General features: G+C 37.3%; 1 protein-coding gene across 1 annotated transcript in view; it reads left to right on the forward strand.

Annotated features, from left to right (window-relative positions):
- The first annotated feature begins 4,068 nt into the window (after positions 1-4,068).
- Positions 4,069-21,975, forward strand: part of LOC131158734 (uncharacterized) — a 40,225-nt gene continuing 22,318 nt past the window's right edge. The window contains exons 1-3 of the mRNA XM_058113592.1: positions 4,069-4,212; positions 5,395-5,573; positions 5,693-5,741. Coding sequence (XP_057969575.1) covers positions 4,069-4,212; positions 5,395-5,573; positions 5,693-5,741 — 372 coding nt within the window. The remainder of the gene's footprint in view (positions 4,213-5,394; positions 5,574-5,692; positions 5,742-21,975) is intronic.

Here is a 21,975-nt window from a genome sequence, read left to right on the forward strand (position 1 = left end):
ACAACTAGGCTCCACAAAAAGCCCAACAACCCCAACACTGTAGTCACCATTCCCAAGCATAACTCTGCCACCACTATGCTGCCAATACCCTCAGCTCCAATGCTGCACCAGTGTAGGATCATCACTCACTTGCCATTGCTAGCCACTAATCTCATCCTAGTCTCGTCATCATTCACCTTCAATTGATGTTGCCACCCTGTGAAGATAGGGTTGAGACACTATTGTTTCAGTGTTCTCCTTTTTGTTCAAAGAAGTAGCCATGCATGCCTTCTCAAGGTTCAGCTTGAGCCATCCCTTCAACCTGATCCAATTCAAAACTGCCCAAACCCACCAAACCCAATCCTGTTGAATTGATTTGATTCAGCCTAGTTCGATTGGATTTTCACTGCTTTTTTCATTCTTGTTTGTCTCTATGTCCTTGATGAGGAGTCTAAGCGGATTAGGCAACAGTTTGATGAGGAAGTCATCAGCCTCAATAATATATTGATAGAGTTAATAACCTCTTTAAATACATTGCTAGGAAAGGAGGGAATTAAGAATGCAAATGGTACCATTAGCTCGATCATAATTCATAACTACTACTGCGCGATTTGTTTTGACAGTTACTGAGCTAATCAATCAATCTGATATTGTCTAGCGAGCCTGCAGTTGAAACTTGGGCTGCAACTAGTTGTAATGTTGTATTTACATCAGGATTTGAGGGCATGAGGGAGTAAGGGAGCCTGAAGAATCCATGAAGGAACTTGAGGAGATGGAAACAATAAGGATTAAGACATCTTCTGGATGGTACATTTGTTTAGTTAAACTAAAGACACAAGTGAGGTTGCATATGTGGAATTTACCATTCCTGATAGACTTGTTTTCAGTGAGTGCCCAGTTGCATTCGTATTTGTTTTTTAAGCTGGCTGATTATAGTATTCATCTCCTAATTTCTTGATTCTTCTGTTCTATTCTGCACAAGTTTTGAATTTAAGGTCAATTTTTTAGCAATTGAGGGAGAGCGATAAAATGTGAGCTTCAAGGATTAAAATTCATTACATTTAGGATTTAGAGATTTTTGGACAATCTTGTAGTTTATTGTTATTTTTCAAGATTTTTCCTATTTTTCTGACATTTTATGTTGGGCTTTTGTGGAGCCTAGTTATGTTTTGATTTGGATGACGACCCGACCTCTATTTAATTAGAGATTTCTATCCTAAGGCTTAGTCCATGGAGCGCACGGCCCAAGCCGCAGCGCTCATGGACTAAGCGGTACAAGCCGTACTCGTGGGGGTTTGGGGGCAACGCCCCCGGGGAAAATTTTTGGAGCCCATTCGGAACGGAACCCTAGGCGCAACATATAAAAGGGTGCTTTCGGGTGATTAGGTTTTCTGTGGTTGTATCCGCGAGAGAGAGCGAGAGCGAGTGAATTGTATCGCCACACTCTCTGTGCTTTCTTCTTGATAATATTGAAATCCCTGCAACTCCGTGGACGTAGGCAAAATTGCCGAACCACGTAAATATTGTCTTGTGCGTGTGATTGAATTTTTCTTTGGCGTTATTCTTTCTCTATTTGTTTCTCACAGGTTTCGGGAATTTGTTCGTATATTCCTAACATTTTATAGTTGGTTTTTATTAGGTAATGATCTAGTAGAATCTAGGGTTTCATTATTAAGAAAGATGTATCCTAGTAATGTCTTAAGTTTCCTAATTTTAGTTGCTTGATTCTCAAGCATGTTAGGCCTATAAGTAGGTGATTGAAAGAGGCTTTATTTAGATTTGATGATTATGGATTGAATTTGGAGCATTAGGATTTTTATCCCCTTGTGCAGGGACATGAAGTCCTGCCTTAAAAGGCTGAACTAATAATTAAAATAAACACACTGGGGTTTAGGATTCAGCAATCTTTTGACCCTATTCTATAAAATTGGCCTCCAAATTGGGTCTAAATGATCCATCCAATAGTCGGCTTATTAACTTTCTGCATCAATTCCCTTCTACTGAAAAGAAATTTAACTTTATTTACTTGGGTTTATAACTGAGTCCATTACTCTGAAATGAATCATCTTGCTTCTTAAGAAAGGAACCAGAAGTGCACCTATTTGATTAGTGGAAGAGCTTGAGATGGCATCAATTTATACCTGTTCTTATTGATGGAAAAAGCATATGAATTTTCTTAAGCATCATGCTTAGCCCTCCTCTCAAATAACCATGGCCCCAAAAGAATAGGTTGAAGTACTAAACAATATCCCACGTTACCATCTTCATCCAGGTCACTTTGGAGTTGTGCCTTAGCTCCAATTTGCTGGCATCACCATCTTCTTTTTATGACTTGCCATTATTTTATTAGGAAATTGTATGGGTCTATGCTGAAAACCCTAGCACTAGAAACATTTAATTGCCATCAGGACCTTAGAAGTCGATCCGTAGTGCCCCATAGTCGCCCACATGCTGTTAGTCTAAAATCCGTTACTCAGCTGCTCAACTGACTTTAGATGCACAATTCTACTAGTAGACTTCTCAAACTAAAGGGCCAATGTAGCTTTAGGAGGATAACATTGTATATCCTTCTCTATTCTATTAGCAACTTGAACTGCATGTCCAACTATAGTGGTGTGAAATACAGCAAGCTTGGATGCAATGACTGGTATCAATATTTTTCCTTACAAAGCAATCTTGACATCTTCTTTCCATTCCATATTTGCCTGGATAGCCAAATGATAGAATTTACTAGTGTAATCGGCTAGTATCTTGTCTTCTTGCTTCAAATCAAAATGGTGCGAATGAACATGCTCTTGGTAGTTGGGAGGTTCAAACTGTTCCCGCTATTGTTTTTGTCCTACATTGGTAGAATACTTCCACATTAGTATAAAATGTTGTTTTTAATTTTTTATATTATTTGTCCCACGTTGGAGAGAAGTGTTTTTTAGACTTGAGGTTGAAGCTATATAAAGAGCTCAACTCTTCATTTGTAGAACACACCTCAAAGTTGTACTTTGTCAAGAAGTAGTGGATTGATCATCGGCGCCCGAGGACGTAGGTAATTCTATACCGAACCTCGTAAATTTCTTGTCTTGTTCTTTTTATTGCTTTATTATTAGTTTCTGCATTGCTTTAAATTCTTATATATATTCAATAGCAATAGTTGTAGTATTAGTGTTTGGCACAAGTGGAGTGCCCGGCACAACACCTGCATGGCTCACTTTGTCTTATCCCATGTTCAGATTTCATTGTATCTGCTTCTTCGAAACATCTGTTGTTTGATAGTCCAAATTTGAGCAATTCCCTTCAATTTGGAGTCATCTGATTATAGTTTTCAGGTTTCATTCATGTAATAAAATTAAGAATTGTTCTCCGAAGAACATGCACAATCATCAAATTCATTTGGAGGACCATCACCTCAAATTCGGAAATTTCCAATTTGATCCCCTATTTTCAAATGATCATTTTGGTCTTTATGTAACTAAAAAATGTGGGAACAACAGCTTTCCTGTGTAGTGGGAGAATGAATTGCCCTCTCACACAAGGCTACAACTTCAATTATTAGCCTATTCAAAGTATTAGTAATGGCTCTGAAGCATTTTTCATGGTTTGTACCTTATTGAACAACAATTCCACCTTTTGTTGACAACTCAATGTTCATTCCCAAGTTGTTGAATTTTTTTAGGAGAGGGAAAGGAGAAAGAAATTTATGGCTCGTTTGGCTTGGCGGAATAGTTATTCCTTGGAATAAGATGAAATATAGTTTAAATTTTGAGAATTGAGGGAATTGTTATTCCTCGTATGTTCCTAGTTATTTCATTCTATTCTCCATGATGAAATTTGAGAACAGTTATTCCTTATCTATTCCTTATTATGGACTCATAAAATGTTTGATATTGTTATTTACTTTATAGTAACAACATAATTTCTTGTATAACTAATTGTAACTAACCTACTAAAATTAGCCTATTCCTAGGAAAAGGCATTCCGCAAACCAAACGTAACCTTGGAGTTAAGGAAAAATGCACTTGGCTAAAGGTGGATTTTCTTTTTGGCAGAATTATAATTAGTATATAAAGTATATGAAGGCTGGATGTTTAGTGTACAATGAAGGGAAGAAACAGAATAAACAAGGAACCTGGGAGGGCTCCAACTTCAATTGCCAAAGTCATGGGTGCTTGCAGTGATTTCCAGCAAACTCGAGCAACAATTTTTGGTGAAATGTTAGACCAAAGGTTAGGCAGTGTGATGGTGGTCTTAGTGTCGTCAGAGTACCACAGTGGGGGAATGAAATATTTGTGATAGTGGATGTTTGACTTTGATTAAGGCGTCAGAGCGTGATGGTGCTTGGGTTGTTTTTTGGGGATAGAACCTTAGTTGGTTGCTTCTGATTGTGGTGGTGGTGGTGTCTGTGTAGTGGGTTACTAGAAGTGATGTAACAAAAATTGGCAGCAGCAGTGAACTGTTGCAGATACATTTTTTTTCCTTGAAATCTGCAAATTGTAATATCTTTGACCATCAGAGAGAGAGAGAGGGAGAGGAGGATCAGAGATGGAGGAGAGAAGTTGGTTTGATGTTTTCTTTTGAAGTATCGTTGCTGTAGGGGTAAGGACTGGGAATTGAATGTGAATAGGGGACACAAAAATGTGTGACGGAGGAAAATGGGTGATTAGAAATGGAAGAATGGAAATCATGATTGGGTTTTGATACCAAATGATGTAGCAATGGGGGTGAGGACAGATAAAAAGGGGGGCGGGCACATGCAACTTTTCAATTTCAAATTCACCATATTGTTTTACATGGGGTTTCAAACACTCACGTCTCTGACTTATTGCAAAGAAAAATACAATAAAATTACAAATGAGCCCTTACAGACACATTTATTTACAAAACAATACAACATGCACAGAAGCTTTGCTAACAATTAAACTAAACACATTTGGGTTTACATCCTTTGACCCCATTCTTTGAAATCAGCCCTAATTGGGTTAAAATGTTCCATCAAATGGATGGTTCCCTGATACTACATTTTAAGAGTGTAAGCAGAAAAAGATGCTGCCTCATCTTAGCTACTGTAAGTCCCTGACTGTGTCAATCCAACAGTGAGCTAGATTTTTCTGATGAAGCAACCGTTGCTTTTATTTATTTATTTATTTTTTGAACAAATGCTACTGTTACTTCGAAACTTGCAATAAAAGGGTCTGTGCTTCCAATATCTGCTATTTTAACTGACGTAAGATGAATAACTAAATATGAAACAACTCATCCACTGTTGCTGCTTGGAAAACATTCAGTCTAAAAGAAGTCTAGGTTTCTGATCCTATGTAATGACTACAATGTTTCTGGACCTAGAATAACTACATTTTAAATAATATTGTAATTTAAAGTTTTGTATGTCAATCATGTGCCTTAAGTTTCTTCTTTGTTTGACAGCCTAGGAAAGACATATCAACTGTTGAGGATCCCTTTGATGCTCCCACTTACAATATACCAGAGAAGCCTGTGACCTTTGCACAGGGGGCTTCATACAGTGTTATCATTCTTGCTGGGCTTGGCATAGCTGCGGCCGCAGGATATGCTGTTTTCAAAGAGCTTATCTTTGAACCAAAAGAGTAAGAATTTCAGTTCTTTGGCTAAACTTGTTAATTATATTTTACAGAGAGCATTGGGATCAAAGGTCTTCCATTGTTTTTCCAAGTTCACAAGTTTTGAAATCTATGGTCTTATACAGGTACAAGATTTTTGGGAAGGCTCTGGAGAGGGTTCAAAATGACAGTCAGGTTTGTCCAAACAATTCTATCTTGGAGCTATTATTTCTTTTCAGATAACTTTGTCACTAATCATTCTGCTAAGTGTGCATATGATTCATGGAGTTGGTTAAGTGTTTCTTTTTCTTTAATTCTTTAAAGTTCTTCCTTCTAAGGCCTCTTTAAGAAAGTTACATTAATGTCTCCCCCCCACACCCCACCTCCCCAGCCCACGAAAAAATGTATTCCAGGATGCACTAGTTTTAGGATACACTGCTGCAGGAACCATTTAATTGAAAAAAAAATGGCATAAAAGCTGCTTTATGCAAATCGGCATGTGCCTCTAAGTGTGAACCTTAAGACACACAATCCCCTGTCTGAATCAAGTCAGAAGCTCAAATCATATAAATGTATATATCTGTTTCTTATAATTCATGTGATTGTTCAACCATCATATAAAAAGTGGGAAAGAAAACAAAAATATAAAAAGGGTGGAAATTCTCCAACTTCCTTCAATCCCTAGAAGTAGTTGCCATGGACTCAAAGTAAGCAGTTAATTTGAAATGAATGCTTGATGCAAAACTCCAAATTTTGCAAATTATAGTGAATCAGTGAATTTAATGCTTGTGAAAAGAAAAAGCGAAAACCAAATTTCCATTTCTTGTTTTATGGGTAGATCTTATTTCTGGTTAATATATATGGTACGTGATTGAACACAACTGCCATTAACAGGGAACACATACATATTTTTGAGAATGAGCTCTGGTTGAAGTGTTGAACTCCAGGCAGTTCTTTGAGGTTGCTTAGCAGCTAGCCTAAGGGTTTAAGCCTCCCATTCTATGCCTTCAAAGCACCACTGTTGCTTTCAATCTCCAACTAATTGGAGTCCATGCAATTTTATTGATCACTTTAATCTTTGTGTTGTTGATGGCTGTCCAATTGTGTATAGTACCTTCCCTGCCAGATAAGTTCATAAATGTTGTGCCAGGCACCCCACTTGTGCCAAACACCAATACTACAACTATTGCTATTGAATATATAAGAAATTAAAGCAATGCGGAAGCTAATAATAAAATAGTAAAAAGAACATGACAAGAAATTTAACGAGGTTCGGTATAGAATTACCTACGTCCTTGCGCGCCAACGATCAATCCACTACTTCTTGACAAAGTACAACTTTGAGGTGTGTTTTACAAATGAAGAGTTGAGCTCTTTATATAGTTTCAACCTCAAGTCCAAAAAACACTTCTCTCCAATGTGGGACAAATAATATAAAAAATTCAAAACAACTTTTTATACTAATATGGAACTATTCTACCAATGTGGGACAAAAAACAACAAATCTCCACCTTGACGATAAATTCAACAAATTTTTCAGTCACCAACATTTTCTAAAGTTCCACATCATCGGCGCCTTCGAAAAATATTCAGACTTGCAGGATATTGATCAAGTCCAAACAATGTTTGAACTTGATTGTTGTCACAACATTGGTCAACATATCTGCGGGATTTTAGCAATATTCTGAAGAAGTATCTTGCCTCCATCAATAATATCCTACATAAAATGAAACCGAACGTCGATGTGCTTCATTCGTGCATGGTAGACTCGGTTCTTTGCCAAATGAATAGCACTCTGGCTATCACAGAACACAACAATGTGCTTCTGAACAACTCCCAAGTTTTCAAGTAAACCCTGCAACCAAATAACTTCCTTAACAGCCTCTGAAGCTGCCATGTACTCTGGTTCTGTTGTAGACAAGACAATGGTAACCTATAAGGTAGACCTCCAATTCACTGGACCATTAGCAAATGTAAAAACATATCGAATAGTTGATCGACGTTTATTCAAATCACCTGCAAAATCAGAATCCACATATCCAACAACACGTTGAACAATAATATTATTTTTCTCAAATACTATACCAACATCAATCGTATTCATAATATATCTCAAAATCCATTTCACAGCTTGACAATGTCCTTTACCCGGATCATGCATATACCTGCTCACCATACTAACAACTTGTGAAATATCAGGTCTAGTACAAACCATTGCATACATCAGACTACCAACTGCACTTCCATAAGGAACCTGTGACATATACTTACGTTCCTCATCTGATTTAGGAGATAAAGCCGTACTAAGTTTGAAATGAGGAGCAAGAGGAGTGCTTACTGGTTTTAACTGTTCAGATATGCCAAAACTCTGTACTACCTTCTTCAAATACTGTTTCTGAGACAAACTAACTCTTCCTCTCATTCTGTCTCTGCGAATTTCCATGCCAAGTATCTTCTTTGCTTCACCAAGATCTTTCATCTCAAACTCTTGATTTAACTGACTTTTCAACTTGTTGATTTCTTCCCTATTCTTTGAAGCAATCAACATATCATCAACATACAAGAGTAAATATATAAAAGATCCATTTTGTAGTCGGCAAAAATAAACACAATGATCATGTTTATTTCTGATGTACTTCTGACCCATCATAAACTTATGAAATCGTTTGTACCATTGTCTTGGAGACTGTTTTAAACCATACAACGATTTACCCAGTTTACATACCCAATTTTCTTTTCGAGCAACCTGAAATCCATCTGGCTGAGTCATATAGATTTCCTCTTCCAAATCACCATGTAAAAATGCAGTTTTTACATCGAGCTGAACTAGTTCAAGATCAAGTTGGGCTACCAAAGCCAACAAAATTCGAATGGAAGAATGTTTAACAACTAGAGAAAATACCTCATTATAATCAATGCCTTCCTTCTGTGCATAGCCCTTAGCTACCAATCTAGCTTTGAAGCGAGCATTATTTGCATCTGGAAATCCTTCTTTCTTTACATAAACCCATTTGCAACAAATTGCTTTCTTACCCTTGGGTAGCTAGGCTAGCTCCCAAGTCTGATTCTGATGAAGAGACTGCATTTCTTCATCCATCGCTCTTTTCCACTTGTCTGATTCAGAGTTCCTCATTACTTCTTTGAAAGTGTAAGGAACATTATCATCCACAACTGGAAGTGCATAGGCTACTATATCAGTATACCGAGCATGTTTTTGTATTTCTCGTCTTGGCCTCTGAGAAACAATTGATTCTTGTTGCTGTGAAGTTTCTCGAATTGAACTCTCCTCTTCTTGTACACTATTCCCCACCGTAACTGGAGAGTTACCTTGTGTAGTCTCATTTCTCATTGGGTTTCCCAAAATTGTCTCAACCTCCACCTGTTGTTAAGTACCACTGGTCTTCTCTTCAACTCGTAACTCATTGCGTATTATTTTCTTCATCATCGCAACTTCATCAAAAGTCACATCCCTAATTAAAATCATTTTTTTCGTCTCTAGACACCAAAGACGGTATCCTTTGACTCTTGCACTTATCCCCAAGAATATTGTTTTCTTGGCTCTTAGATCCAACTTAGATTCTTTAACATGATAATAAGCCATAGTACCAAATACATGTAAAGAATCATAATCACTAGTAGGCTTTCCAGACCATACCTCATAGGGTGTTTTTCCTCCTATTGCAGACGATTGATGAGATGACACCCATATCTAACAGCCTCAGCCCAAAATCTTTTGTCTAACCCAGCATTAGACAACATACATCGAACTTTCTCCAGCAAAGTTCGATTCATGCACTCTGCCACCCCATTTTGCTGTGGTGTATCTTGAACTGTGAAGTGTCGAGTAATACCTTCATCCTGACATACCTTCATAAATGGGTCACTCGTGTATTCACCACCATTATCTGATCTAAGCCGTTTAATCTTTATGCCAGTTTGAGTTTCAACTAATTTTTTCCACTTTAGGTAAATATCACACACTTCATTTTTACGCTTCATAGAATACACCCAAACTCTTTTGGAAAAATCATCAACAAAAGTGACAAAATAATGCATACCACCCAACGAAGCCATTTTTGTGGGCCCCCATACATCTGTATGGATGTAGTCTAAAATACCTTTAGTCTGGTGGATTGCAGTGCCAAATTTCACTCTAGTCTGTTTTACCAAAATGCAATGCTCGCAAAATTCAAGTTTGCACACCTTTGCACCCTTTAACAAGCCTCGCTTAGCTAATTGTTGCAAAGATTTTTCTCTTGCATGTGCTAATCACATATGCCATAACCTGGTTGTATCTGAACTTGTATCTTTCTCAGAAACAACAGCTGTTGAGCCAATAACTGTACTACCTTGTAAATAATATAAGTTGTTTTTCCTTATTCTTTTCATCACCACCAGCGCACGTGATTTAATCTTTAAGGTTCCATCTTTCAAAGTGATGGTGAACCCTTCAAATTCTAAGACACCCAATGAAATCAGATTCTTCTTTAGGCTTGGAACATACCTAACATCAGTCAAGGTCTTAATAGTTCTATCTTGACATTTCAACTGTATTGTTCTTATTCTAGTTGTTTTACAAGTATTATCATTTCCCATAAAAACAACCCCACCATCTAATTCTTCAAAATTAGAAAACCATTCCCTATTGGGACACATGTGATAGGATCAACCAAAATCCAAAATCCACTCACCAAAATAATGTGACGAAGATGTTCCAACAAGAGAAAAATCCGACTCACTTCCATCATCATTTGGCTATATTGGCATTAGAATGTGCTTTGCCCTTATTATTCTGCTGTAATTTAGGGCAATCTTTCTTTCAATGCCCTCTCTCACGAGAAAAGGCGCATTCATCTTTAGTAGGTCTCCCACGAGATTTACTCTTCTCATAAGATTTACTCTTCCTTCTAGGCATACGACTTTGAGAACGTCCCTTTATTGTTAGTGCTTCTGCTGTTTCCTTTTGGACTCCTGATCCTTCTTTTTGCATTCAGTACTAATCAATGCAGTACAAACAGCATCATAAGTAACTTTATCTTTCCCATACAATAAAATGGTGGTCAAATGTTCATACTCATCAGGGAGAGAATTCAGTAACAATATGATTTTATCCTCATCTTTCACCTTTTCATCCAAATTAAACAAATCAACCAAAATTTTATTGAAAGCATTTATGTGGTCATTAATCGAAATACCTGGTTGATATTGGAAGCGAAACAATTTCATTTTCAAATAGAGCCGATTTTCCAGACTCTTGGTCATAAATGTATCTTCCAATGTCTTCCTTAATTTCTTTGCAGATGTCTCCCTCATAACACAATATTTCTGATTTTTTCTTGTTGATACAAGATGTCCATCACCTCACATTGCCACATACCAAAATTATTGGTACCATCAAATTTCTCCACCTCAAACTGAGCATTAGCTATCGTTTTCGATGATGATGTTGAAGCTGAAGGGGCAACGAGTTCGTGTGGACAGAGTCTCTTCTACTACTGCACTAGTTTCTTCCATCTTCTATATATTCAATAGCAACCAACAAAGCAAAAGGCCTAAGATGAATAGTACGTACCAATCGTGTCTACTATGTTTTATCCTATGAAATTCCACTTTGACTAGGCCGACCTCCAGGGAGCGACTGAGCCGCAATGGTCTCTGAGCACTCGCTTAGATAAGGTCTTTCTTTGGCATCAAATGTGGAATCAAGGATCCTAACAGGGGAACACCTCCGTATCAACACTATTCAACCTAGCTCTGATATCCGTATCAACACTATTGAACCTAGCTTTGATACCAATTGTTGTGCCAGACACCCCACTTGTGCCAAACACCAATAGTACAACTATTTCTATTGAATATATAAGAATTTAAAGCAATGCAGAAACTAATAGTAAACTAGTAAAAAGAACAAGACAAGAAATTTAATGAGGTTCGGTATAGAATTACCTACATCCTCGGACGCCGACGATCAGTCCACTACTTCTTGACAAAGTACAACTTTGAGGTGTGTTTTACAAATGAAGAGTTGAGCTCTTTATATAGCTTCAACTTCAAGTCCAAAAAACACTTCTCTTCAATATGGGACAAATAATATAAAAAATTCAAAACAACCTTTTATGCTAATGTGGAACTATTCTACCAATGTGGAACAAAAAACAACAATAAATGCCATGGGCGGAGCCGCATAGCCTTCAGTGTGGGCAAATGCCCCCACTGAATCTCAAAAAAATCCTTGAAGTTTCACGTGGGGTGGGAAATTTGTCCACACTAAAAGATCAAGAGTCCACCCCAAACCCCATGCTCTTGCCATTTTACCAGTCACTCAGGCTGCCCTACTGTGCGGTCCAAATAGGCAGATGGCAATCATCCTGCACGTTGCTGTGCCTCACCACACTCACCAACTTTGCCTGATTGCAAGCCTGGTTTCACTTTTGTTTGTATATGGGCTAGAACACAATACTTCTAAACAGGATAGAACTTTCACAAAAAAAAAAAAATTGAAACTTGAAAAGTAAAATGCATAGGGTCCAAAATATAGTATTTGGGGCCAACACAGGTTGAGCTTGTGGATAGCCAATCATGGGTGGATGGTGGCAGGAATGATACTGAGGAATGGGAAATTTTGAATAATTTTATAAAAAAAACACTCTTCTCTCTGTTCTCATATCATTTTAAAATAATACTTCTCTTACAATATAGTACAATGCTAATGACTAAATTAAGAACTTCTAAAACATTACAACATTTTTCTTATTACATTAATGCGATAGCTTTTCGTGTCATATGATATTATTTTAATGTATATATTAGATAAAAATAATAAAAAAATAAAATATGATGTAGATAAATCCTGTTACAGTGTTTTTTTTTAGCAAAGAAACATGGTGCATCAAAATGCAAGCTTCTCATAGATTGATAATAATAATAATAATAATAATAATAATAATAATAATAATAAAGACATTAGTGATCTTGTGGTTAATTGCTACCTTTAGTCATGTCCATAGGTGTTGAGATTAGAGATAACAAAAGGAGTAGGATTAAGGAACTTGAGGGGAGTAAGGGCAATTTTGAATTGGGGAGGAGCATCAAATCCTTGCGGACATGAGAATCGGTTTGAATCAGTGTTAGTTTTTGTGTGATTTAAAGACCTATGAAGTAAGTTTTGGTTTCACTATATGGGGACTCTCTTTACAAGCTTGGTTTCAAGATATAAGAGTCAACTTATTTGTAGCTTTCCCTTAATTGATCCACTAGAATCAATTCTACTACAAATTTGATGGGCCCATTATATAATTAAATAAACCATAATGGTCCAAGCCCTTTTCTAAGTTCCCAGTATATATATTGATTTATAAAAAGTATTTTTATGTTATTTCATTACTTGTGTATTTAACTTGATGTTATAATAATATGTGATAACAAATGAATGTAAAATATTTAAATTATAATTGAAATTTTAAAGTTCAAATTGTTGCCCCCAGTAAGAGAAGGCCCTGGCTCCTAAATGCTGTTTTAATATGGTAGTTCACATGGTTTACATTTGCTCTGCTTCAGGTTAGGGTGAGAATTGGTTCTTCTGTTACTAGATATGGCTAGGAAAGTCGAAATTGTGCTGCCCGACAACGGATTCCCAATAGGATATGGACAGATGAAGATGGCATTGTGCATGTTGAGGTAGCCATCTATTAGGATTCTTACAAATTTTGCTGCATTTTTTGAGAAGGCTCTAGTCATAAAATGTACCTGGTCTTTCACCATGGGCAACACAATTTTTATTGCAAATAATCAAAATTTTGTGTGTTCTTTAAGAAGGTTCTACTGCTAAAGTAACTATTCCCTGACACTATACAGTTTCACTTCTTTTTTAATTGATGTGTAAAATCTTATGATGCAGAAGTTAGTTCCCAAATTATTATTGCAATTGTTGAATAATGCCCCTCTTCCTTCCCAACAGTAAATAAATGAATGACTGAATACAAAAGGGGGCTTGTTTAGCCATGGAAAATAGTTTTCATTTTCTATTTTCAATGTTTTTAAAAGAATTACAAAAATACCATTCATAGTTTTTAACGTTTATATGGAGAAGTTTATGTTTGCAGAAGCTATTGAATGTTTTCTACATTACTTTGTTCATATGTACATCCCAATATATAATACGATTACCTATTCTAAACGAGGAAACAATTCCCTTTCTGAATAATATCAAATCCCCCATATTTACCCACTTTCCTAATTTGTATATTATTTACAATGATACTTGGGATTGAGATTTTAACACTCCCTCTCAAGTTGGATCATAAATATTAATCATCTCCAACTTGCTAATAAGATCATCAAAGCTCTGTCGTCCCAACCCTTTAGTGAGAATATCTGCAGTTTGTTCCTTGGTTGGTACATAAGTCATACATATAATTCCTTCTTCAATTTTCTCTTTGATGAAATGTCTGTTTACTTCCACATGTTTAGTCCTGTCGTGTTGAACTGGATTGAGAGAGATGCTGATAGTTGCCTTATTGTCACCGTAGAGTTTGATAGGAAAGTTCACTAGGACTTGTAATTCCTCCAAGAGTTTTCGTAACCACAATCCTTCACATATCCCTTGAGCGACTGCCCTGAATTCAGCTTCAGCACTACTACGAGCCACCACATTCTGTTTTTTGCTTCTCCAAGTTACTAGGTTTCCCCAGACGAATGTACAATAACCTGTGGTGGACCTTCTATCTTCCACTAATCCTGCCCAATCTACATCTGTAAAGATCTTTACTTCCTTGCTTTCACATTTCTTAAAGAAGAGTCCTCTTCCTAGGGATCCCTTGAGATATCTAAGGATCTTGTATACAACATCTAAGTGGACTTCTTTTGGTGAATGCATGTGTTGACTTACTGCACTGACTGCAAATGCAATATCTGGTCTAGTATGTGATAGGTAGATTAGCTTGCCAACCAATCTTCGATACCTCTCCTTTTCTACTGGTTTTCCACAGTCTTCAACCCTCTTTACTGTCTCCATTGGGGTTTCGCGGGGTTTGCATCCCAGCATGCCAGTTTCAACTAGGAGGTCAGTAACATACTTTCGCTGAGAAACACTAATTCCCTTTTTCGTTCTCGCCACTTCCATGCCGAAAAAATGCTGCATTTGTCCCTAGTCTTTAACTTCAAATTCAGCAGCCAAAACTTTCTTCAATCTCTCCATTTGTACAGTATCATCCCCAGTAAGGATTATATCATCAACATACACTATTAGAATTGTTCTCTTACCTCCTTCAGACTGTTGGAAGAACTGTGTATGATCTGATTGCCCTTGCCGATAACCTTGGTTCTTTAGTACTTTTTCGAATTTGTCGAACCATGCTCTAGGAGATTGTTTGAGGCCATATAAGGATTTCTTGAGTTTACACACTTTGTTTTCTTCACCTGTTTCACTGAATCCTGGTGGTATAGTCATGTATACTTCCTATTTTAATTCTCCATTTAAGAAAGCATTTTTAATATCAAGTTGTTGTAGTGGCCAATCTAAATTAGCTGCCAGGGACAAGAGAACTCGAACTGTATTTAGGTTTGCCACTGGTGCAAATGTTTCAGTATAGTCAATGCCGTAAGTTTGTGTAAAACCTTTTGCAACTAGTCTGGCTTTATATCTTTCAACTGTTCCATCATATTTATATTTCACTGTGACGACCCATTTACAACCCACTGGCTTCTTCCCTTTCGGTAGATTTGTCAACTTCCAAGCTCCATTTTTTTCTAGGGCTCGCATTTCTTCCATGACTGCCTCTCTTCATTTTGGTATTTCTAGAGCTTCCAGAATGTTCTTTGGCATTTTCATCCTGTCAAGGTTAGAGACAAATGCACGATATCCTTTAGACAAACTTTTATAAGACTTGTATTTAGACCAAGGGTATTGAGTACATGACTTGGTTTGTTTTCTGATTGTAATAGCTAAATTGATATCATCAGGTGCAGGATTATCAGAGGAAGAATCAATTACCAGATCGGGATTGGGAATGGGCTCATGGTTATTCGGAGCCACCACCGGTTCCAACGTTCTTGGTGCCTTAGGTCAGGTATGAGATTCTCCCTATCCTTTGTTTTCAGCTTTCTTAAGTAAACGAGTATGTCTGCGTTGTTTTGCTCTCCTGTATCTCCCCCTGAGGGTAAGTGTTCTGTTGTGTTTGGAAAGTCAGGAAGTAATGCAATGGAAGGCTCCATAGATGGGTTAGGGAATGGAGTAACCGGAGGGAATGACGCAGATTCAATAGTAAAGAGGTCAAAGAACTGATCTTCACTCCATTTCTCCCCTTGAAGAGAGGGCTTTGGGAAATAAGGAGTGGTTTCAAAAAAAGTGATATCAAGACTAACAAACAGTTGTTTTGAGACCGGATCATAGCATTTGTAGCCTCTCTGGGTAGGCGAATAACCAAGGAAGACACATTTAATGGCACGAGGATCTAATTTATCGCGATGGTGTGCATGAACATGAACAAAAGCAGTACAACCAAAGATTTTCAGCAGGAGACTGGAGGGGAGTCGAGAGGTAGGAAAGTGTTCCTGGAATTTCTGAAGAGGGGTGACAAATGAAAGTGCTCGACTCGGCATTCAATTAATGAGATGTGTGGCTGTTAAGATGGCATCGCCCCAAAAATAATGTTTCATATTGGTAGTAAACATTAATGCCCGGGTTACTTCAAGTATATGTCTATTTTTTCGTTCAGCAACCCCATTTTGTTGAGGGGTATCCACACAAGAACTTTGATGAACAATCCCATTTTCTTGAAGATAAGTTCCCAAGATAGTATTAAAATATTCCGTACCATTATCAGTACGTAAAATTTGAATATGAGTCTGGAACTGTGTATGAATCATGGAATGGAAACTGATGAAAATGGAGCAGACTTCAGTTTTGTCTTTCAATAAGTAAACCCAACAAAGACGAGTATGGTCATCAATAAAGGTAACAAACCATTTTATATTGGTGCGATTGAGGGAACGTGAGGGACCCCATAAATCACTGTGAAACATAGTAAATGGGCGAGATGGTTTGTATATGGATGATGGAAAAGAAGTACGACGATGTTTGGCAAGTTCACACACTTCACATTGAAACTCAGAAGCCATTTTATTTGAACAAATAGAAGGAAACAAACGTTTTAAATATTGAAAATTGGGATGACCCATCCTTGAATGCCATAACAAAAGTTCACTATTTCTAGAAGTAGATGCAGAATCACAAATTGCAGTATTACATAGTTCACTCAAACTTGCCTCCTTAAAGTAGTAGAGTCCCTCATACGCTTTAGCAGTGCCAATCGTCTTCCTTGATGATAGGTCCTGAAAAACACAATAAGAGGAGACAAATTTAGAAGAACAATTTGAGTCTTTTGTTAACTGACTGATGGATAACAAGTTGCAAGATAACTTGGTGACATGTAGGACAGATTGTAAAGTTATAGAATTAGATATGCGAATACTTCCTTTTCCAGCAACTAGTGAGAGAGAGCCATCTGCAATTTTTACCCTCAAATTCCCGGCATATGGTGAGTAGGATAAAAAACATTGGTAAGACCCAGTCATATGATCGGATGCACCCGAATCAATTATCCATGGAGATTTGTAACAAGATGTAGTATTTAAAGCTGACAGATAATTACCTCGGTGAGCCAGGGAACCAGAGGAAGACTGACCCGATGTTTGAATTGACGAAATCATCTTATATAGCTGATCCAACTGTTCAGGACTGAATGCACTACTGGGAGAGGTATTGGTGTTTTCTCCTTGAAATCTTTCAGTTGATCTGTCAGTGCTGGCCTGGTACCCACGATTTTTTTGGTATTGTCTCGGCTTCCAATCTGCCGGTTTTCCATGAATCTCCCAGCAGGTATTTTTTCGGCAATGTTCGCACCACAATTTACCTTTTTGTGGTCGTTGACTAGGTCCCCCCGGGCCTTTTGATACAAGAGTCGAAACATCCGGCCTAGCATGCCCATCTAATTTTTTTTCTGATATGGGTACGAGGAGGTCCAGCCCTGCAGGTTCATTTTGAGGCCTCAGCATCACACGCCTCTTGTTCTCCTCCCTCCTAACCTCTGCAAAGACCTCTCGAGTTGAAGGAAGAGGTCGCCGGCCAAGGATCCGTCCCCTCACGTCGTCGAGCTCTCGGTTCAGGCCAGCAAGGAACTCGAAGACCCGTTTTCGAGCCTCCTTCGGTATCGTGTACTGTCGCCGGAGCACTCCCACTCCTCATCGATGCTCAGATCAAGCTCCTGCCAGAGATGAGTCATCTCCAAGAAATACTTGGTAACGCCTCTCTCACCTTGCCTCATCTGTCACAATCGGGTCTTGATTTTGAAGATCTGTGAGCAACTTTCGACGTCGGAGTATGTCTCACGTACGGCTTCCCATACTGTCTTTGCCGTTGGCAAGAACAAGTAGACTTTTTTGATTGATGGCTGCATTGAGTCGACGAGCCAAGCTGTGACCATGGAGTTTTCGGACCTCCATCTTTGCAAGGCTACGACGTCGGTAGGGTCTGGTTTCTTCCGCTCACCGGTAAGATAACCTAGCTTCCCTTTTCCCTCAATCACCAATTTCATGGATTGAGCCCACTCACGAAAATTTTTTCTGTTTAATTTCTCCAATGAGAGTGGAAAGGCTGTGTTATCCAGCCCATTCGAACCCCCAACGGATGTGGCCTCTGAGTCACCGTTGGTATGTGCAGAAGAGGTAGAGCCTCTGCTGTTGACGGTGCTGTTGGCCATCGTTTAGCTAAGGTTGAGAAACCCTAGCTCTGATACCATGTAAGCAGAAGCTATTGAATGTTTTCTACATTACTTTGTTCATATGTACATCCCAATATATAATACGATTACCTATTCTAAACAAGAAAACAATTCCTTTACTGAATAATATCAAATCCCCCATATTTACCCACTTTCCTAATTTGTATATTATTTACAATTATACTTGGGATTGGGATTTTAACAGTTTATAATGCAAATATTAGAAAACTATAAAAGATAACAAAGCCACATTTTTATAATTCTTTGAAAAATTGAAACTGAAAAATGAAATCTGTTTTCCACATCTCTAAACAGGCCCAGCCTGAATTATTTACAGCATCTGATTATTGCAGAATCTTGATGTTGATTTGTTTGCTAGAAGTTGCAAACTTTCTGAGTTAAAAATAAAGACATGCAGATGTTTTGATATTTGCACGAAGATTCCATTTCATTTTGATGCCTGACCAACTGAATATAGGTTAATTTTTATATTCGTGGACCGCACGGAGCTGGCAAAGTTTATGCTGAGATGTTTAAAGACAAGGTGGAGAGACAGTGAAAATTTACATATTTGATTGTTGAGATCAAATCTCCTTCCCCAACACAACTGATGCTAGAATCTTATGTTCCTGCCTGAATTACATGAAGGGTAAGGTCATCAAAGTTCAGGTGCATGCCTTCTTTGCCAAAATATTTGAGTCCCAAGTTTTGACTGTCAAGCAATTGGAATTATGTTATTGGTGAGTCTGTTAGAATTACAGCAATGTTGATTATTCTGCCAATGTACTGAAAAAATTTGGCAATTTTTCTAGCATCCCTGCCCCGATTTAATTGGAAAACTTGAGCTCTAAAACTTTTCCCAATTTGGGAACCAAGGAAACAAAACCCTCAATGAACCAACCCATCAACCCAAACAACTTAGAGAATGAGCTTCAACAGTTTTTCCTCGTGTCAAAAAATTTCACAAAGCTTCCCATTGGGAATTCTTAGAAACAGTCTAAAAATAGTAGCATTTGCTTGCCATTTCGATTGCAACATGTGAACAAAGAAGCATGATGTAAAGCCATGGGCTCCCAGAAATGAAATTCTACGCTCTAAATGTTCAAACTCAACCTCCAAAACTCCAAAGCCTAAAAAATATATGACGACATTCAAACAATATGCAGACAAAACAGAGTTATATATTACTGGAAACAGCACCCCACAAGATTTTGGACACAGATCCACTGGAAGCTTTCAGGATGTGCTATCTATAATCTTGAGCAGGATCGAACATCCTCTGTGGCAGAACCCATCTGTGAAGATGGTATTAGGATCCTCCCAAATATATACTGACAAGAACACTACTGAATCAGAAGAATGATCTCTCAAATATGAGTTTTGCTTATTCATCACCCACCCTTCGAGGAATCCCAAGTCTAGTCCTTATGTTAGCACCCACTACCATAACGTCTTCCACCTACAGGAGGAGTGAATGCAGTTCCAATGGGCAATCATGCTGCCTCACAATATAACATTATGTAAGGTACTGAAAAGATTAAACAACGGGTTGATCCTTGTAACATGCAAATGCACAGACACATATACATGCATGTGTAGCCTTCATTTTGAGTCTTGTTTTTGTTGAAATTTGATCTTTCATAGGTTTCATGTCTGCAATTGGGAATATTTAAAGTCAAAACATCTTTACAAAGGCAAATTAGTATTTTACTATGATATGCGTTACTTTTTATTGTTAACTTTCACATTTTTAATTGCAAGATTAAGCCCTTCAAATGGTGCTACTATACCTGATGCTTACTCCAAAACAATCTAAGAATTCTTGCTCATGTGTAGGCTGCATAAAAATAATAAGAATAATTCTCAACCAAAATCTGGGTCCATACAGAGAAAGAGAAAAATCAACCCAAACCCTCATTATAATGCTGAGAATTTCCAAACATTTGTATCAAGACACAGCAACAACACTCCAGCTTCAAAATTGAAGTTTATCTTTTGTTTTTAGCTGTATAAAAAATTTAAATACGGAAGCATCTACACCTCCCAGAAACAAGCACCTTCAAGTGCTAAATAGAATGTGCAAGTCTTACTCAACAAAGAAATACACACACACACACGGGGGTTGGGCTACATAAATAATTTTCATCATTTAGGCATGGGGTCAACTTTTTTCTAAAAAATAAATTGAAAAAAGCAAAACATGTGGGTTTTAAAGCACTATAATTAGACACATTGCTGTATGGAATAAAACATTACATTACCAAAATACATACACACAAATGTGTAACACCCAATGCACAAAGCTCCCATGCCATCGGGTTCTGAAAAGGGCATGATGTACACATTGAATCTCATGTAAATAAATTTTCTTAAATCAAGGGAAGATAATATTGTCTGAAAATGCAAGAGATACTAAACATAATTGTTTTTTTTTAAACCTTCAACCTCGACCCAAAGGTACAACTACTTTTCTATTTAAATCTATGACTAAAAAATATACATAAAACTTCACCTTTGTAGTTTTGTAACCACACATTACATTCAAATTACAAATGCTTCCACACATATGCCACTTCTCTATTTAAACTTCGCTATGCGTTCTGTTACAAAGCATTTTTATTGAGCAGATAATGAGTCAATGTTTCAATAATCTAACTAGAAAGTTTAAGAGGGTAATATAGCATTACTCACGACTAGATATCCCACTAGCAACATCAAATTTATCATAATATATTAGAATCCATTAGTCCATAAACTCATAAACTCTAATTCAAACTGCAATATAGAAATCAAAAGGGAATTATATATAAAACTTCTAATAAGAACAAATTTTGATATTCAAGAAAGGATACTATTAGATGCTTCCTCATCACCTCATTCCAAGTTATTTAGTACTTTTGCGACCCCCTCTACTACCATTAAAATAGCAAATTCACTCCTTCTATATGGAGCACTACATGGTCTGCATTTCAAATGGCCAATCCATCTAAGTAGCCCTTGTCTTATCTTATCTTCTACTGATGCTATGCTTACCTTATTGAGAATATGTTTGTTCCTTAATTTATCTTTTAAAGTTATAGCACTCGTACACCTTAGAATTTGCATTTCTTAAACTTTTACTTTTTGGATATATTATTTCTTAGTTGCCCAACATTCTAATCCATAAAACATAACTGGTCTTATAACCATCTAATAAGACCCCTTTTTAATTTTAGGAGTACTCTTTGATCATGTAACACGCCTGAAACACTCTTCCATTTTACCCTAACCTGTTTTAACTCTATGCATTACATGCTCTTTTATCTCTCCTTCCAATTGTATGTGTCAAAATCTTCTACTGCTATTTCTTCTTAATTATCAATTTTAATCTTATATCAAATATTCCCCCTTACATGGATGAAGTTACATTTATTATATTCTGTCTTATTTCTACTCATTCTAAGGCATCTAGACTCTGGAGGTTTTTTTCATAGTTCTAACTTATATGCTACTCAACTCCTACTTTCATCAATTAGAACAATATCATCTACAAAAAAACATACACCGTGGGATCTCATTTTGAATATTCCTACTGAATTCATCCATCAATAAATTGAAAAGATTCATACTCAACATAGAACGTTGATTCCTTTTCTGTAAAATATGTGCCA

Source organism: Malania oleifera, chromosome 6 (assembly GCF_029873635.1).
Source record: "Malania oleifera isolate guangnan ecotype guangnan chromosome 6, ASM2987363v1, whole genome shotgun sequence".
NCBI classification, from domain to species: Eukaryota; Viridiplantae; Streptophyta; class Magnoliopsida; order Santalales; family Ximeniaceae; genus Malania; species Malania oleifera.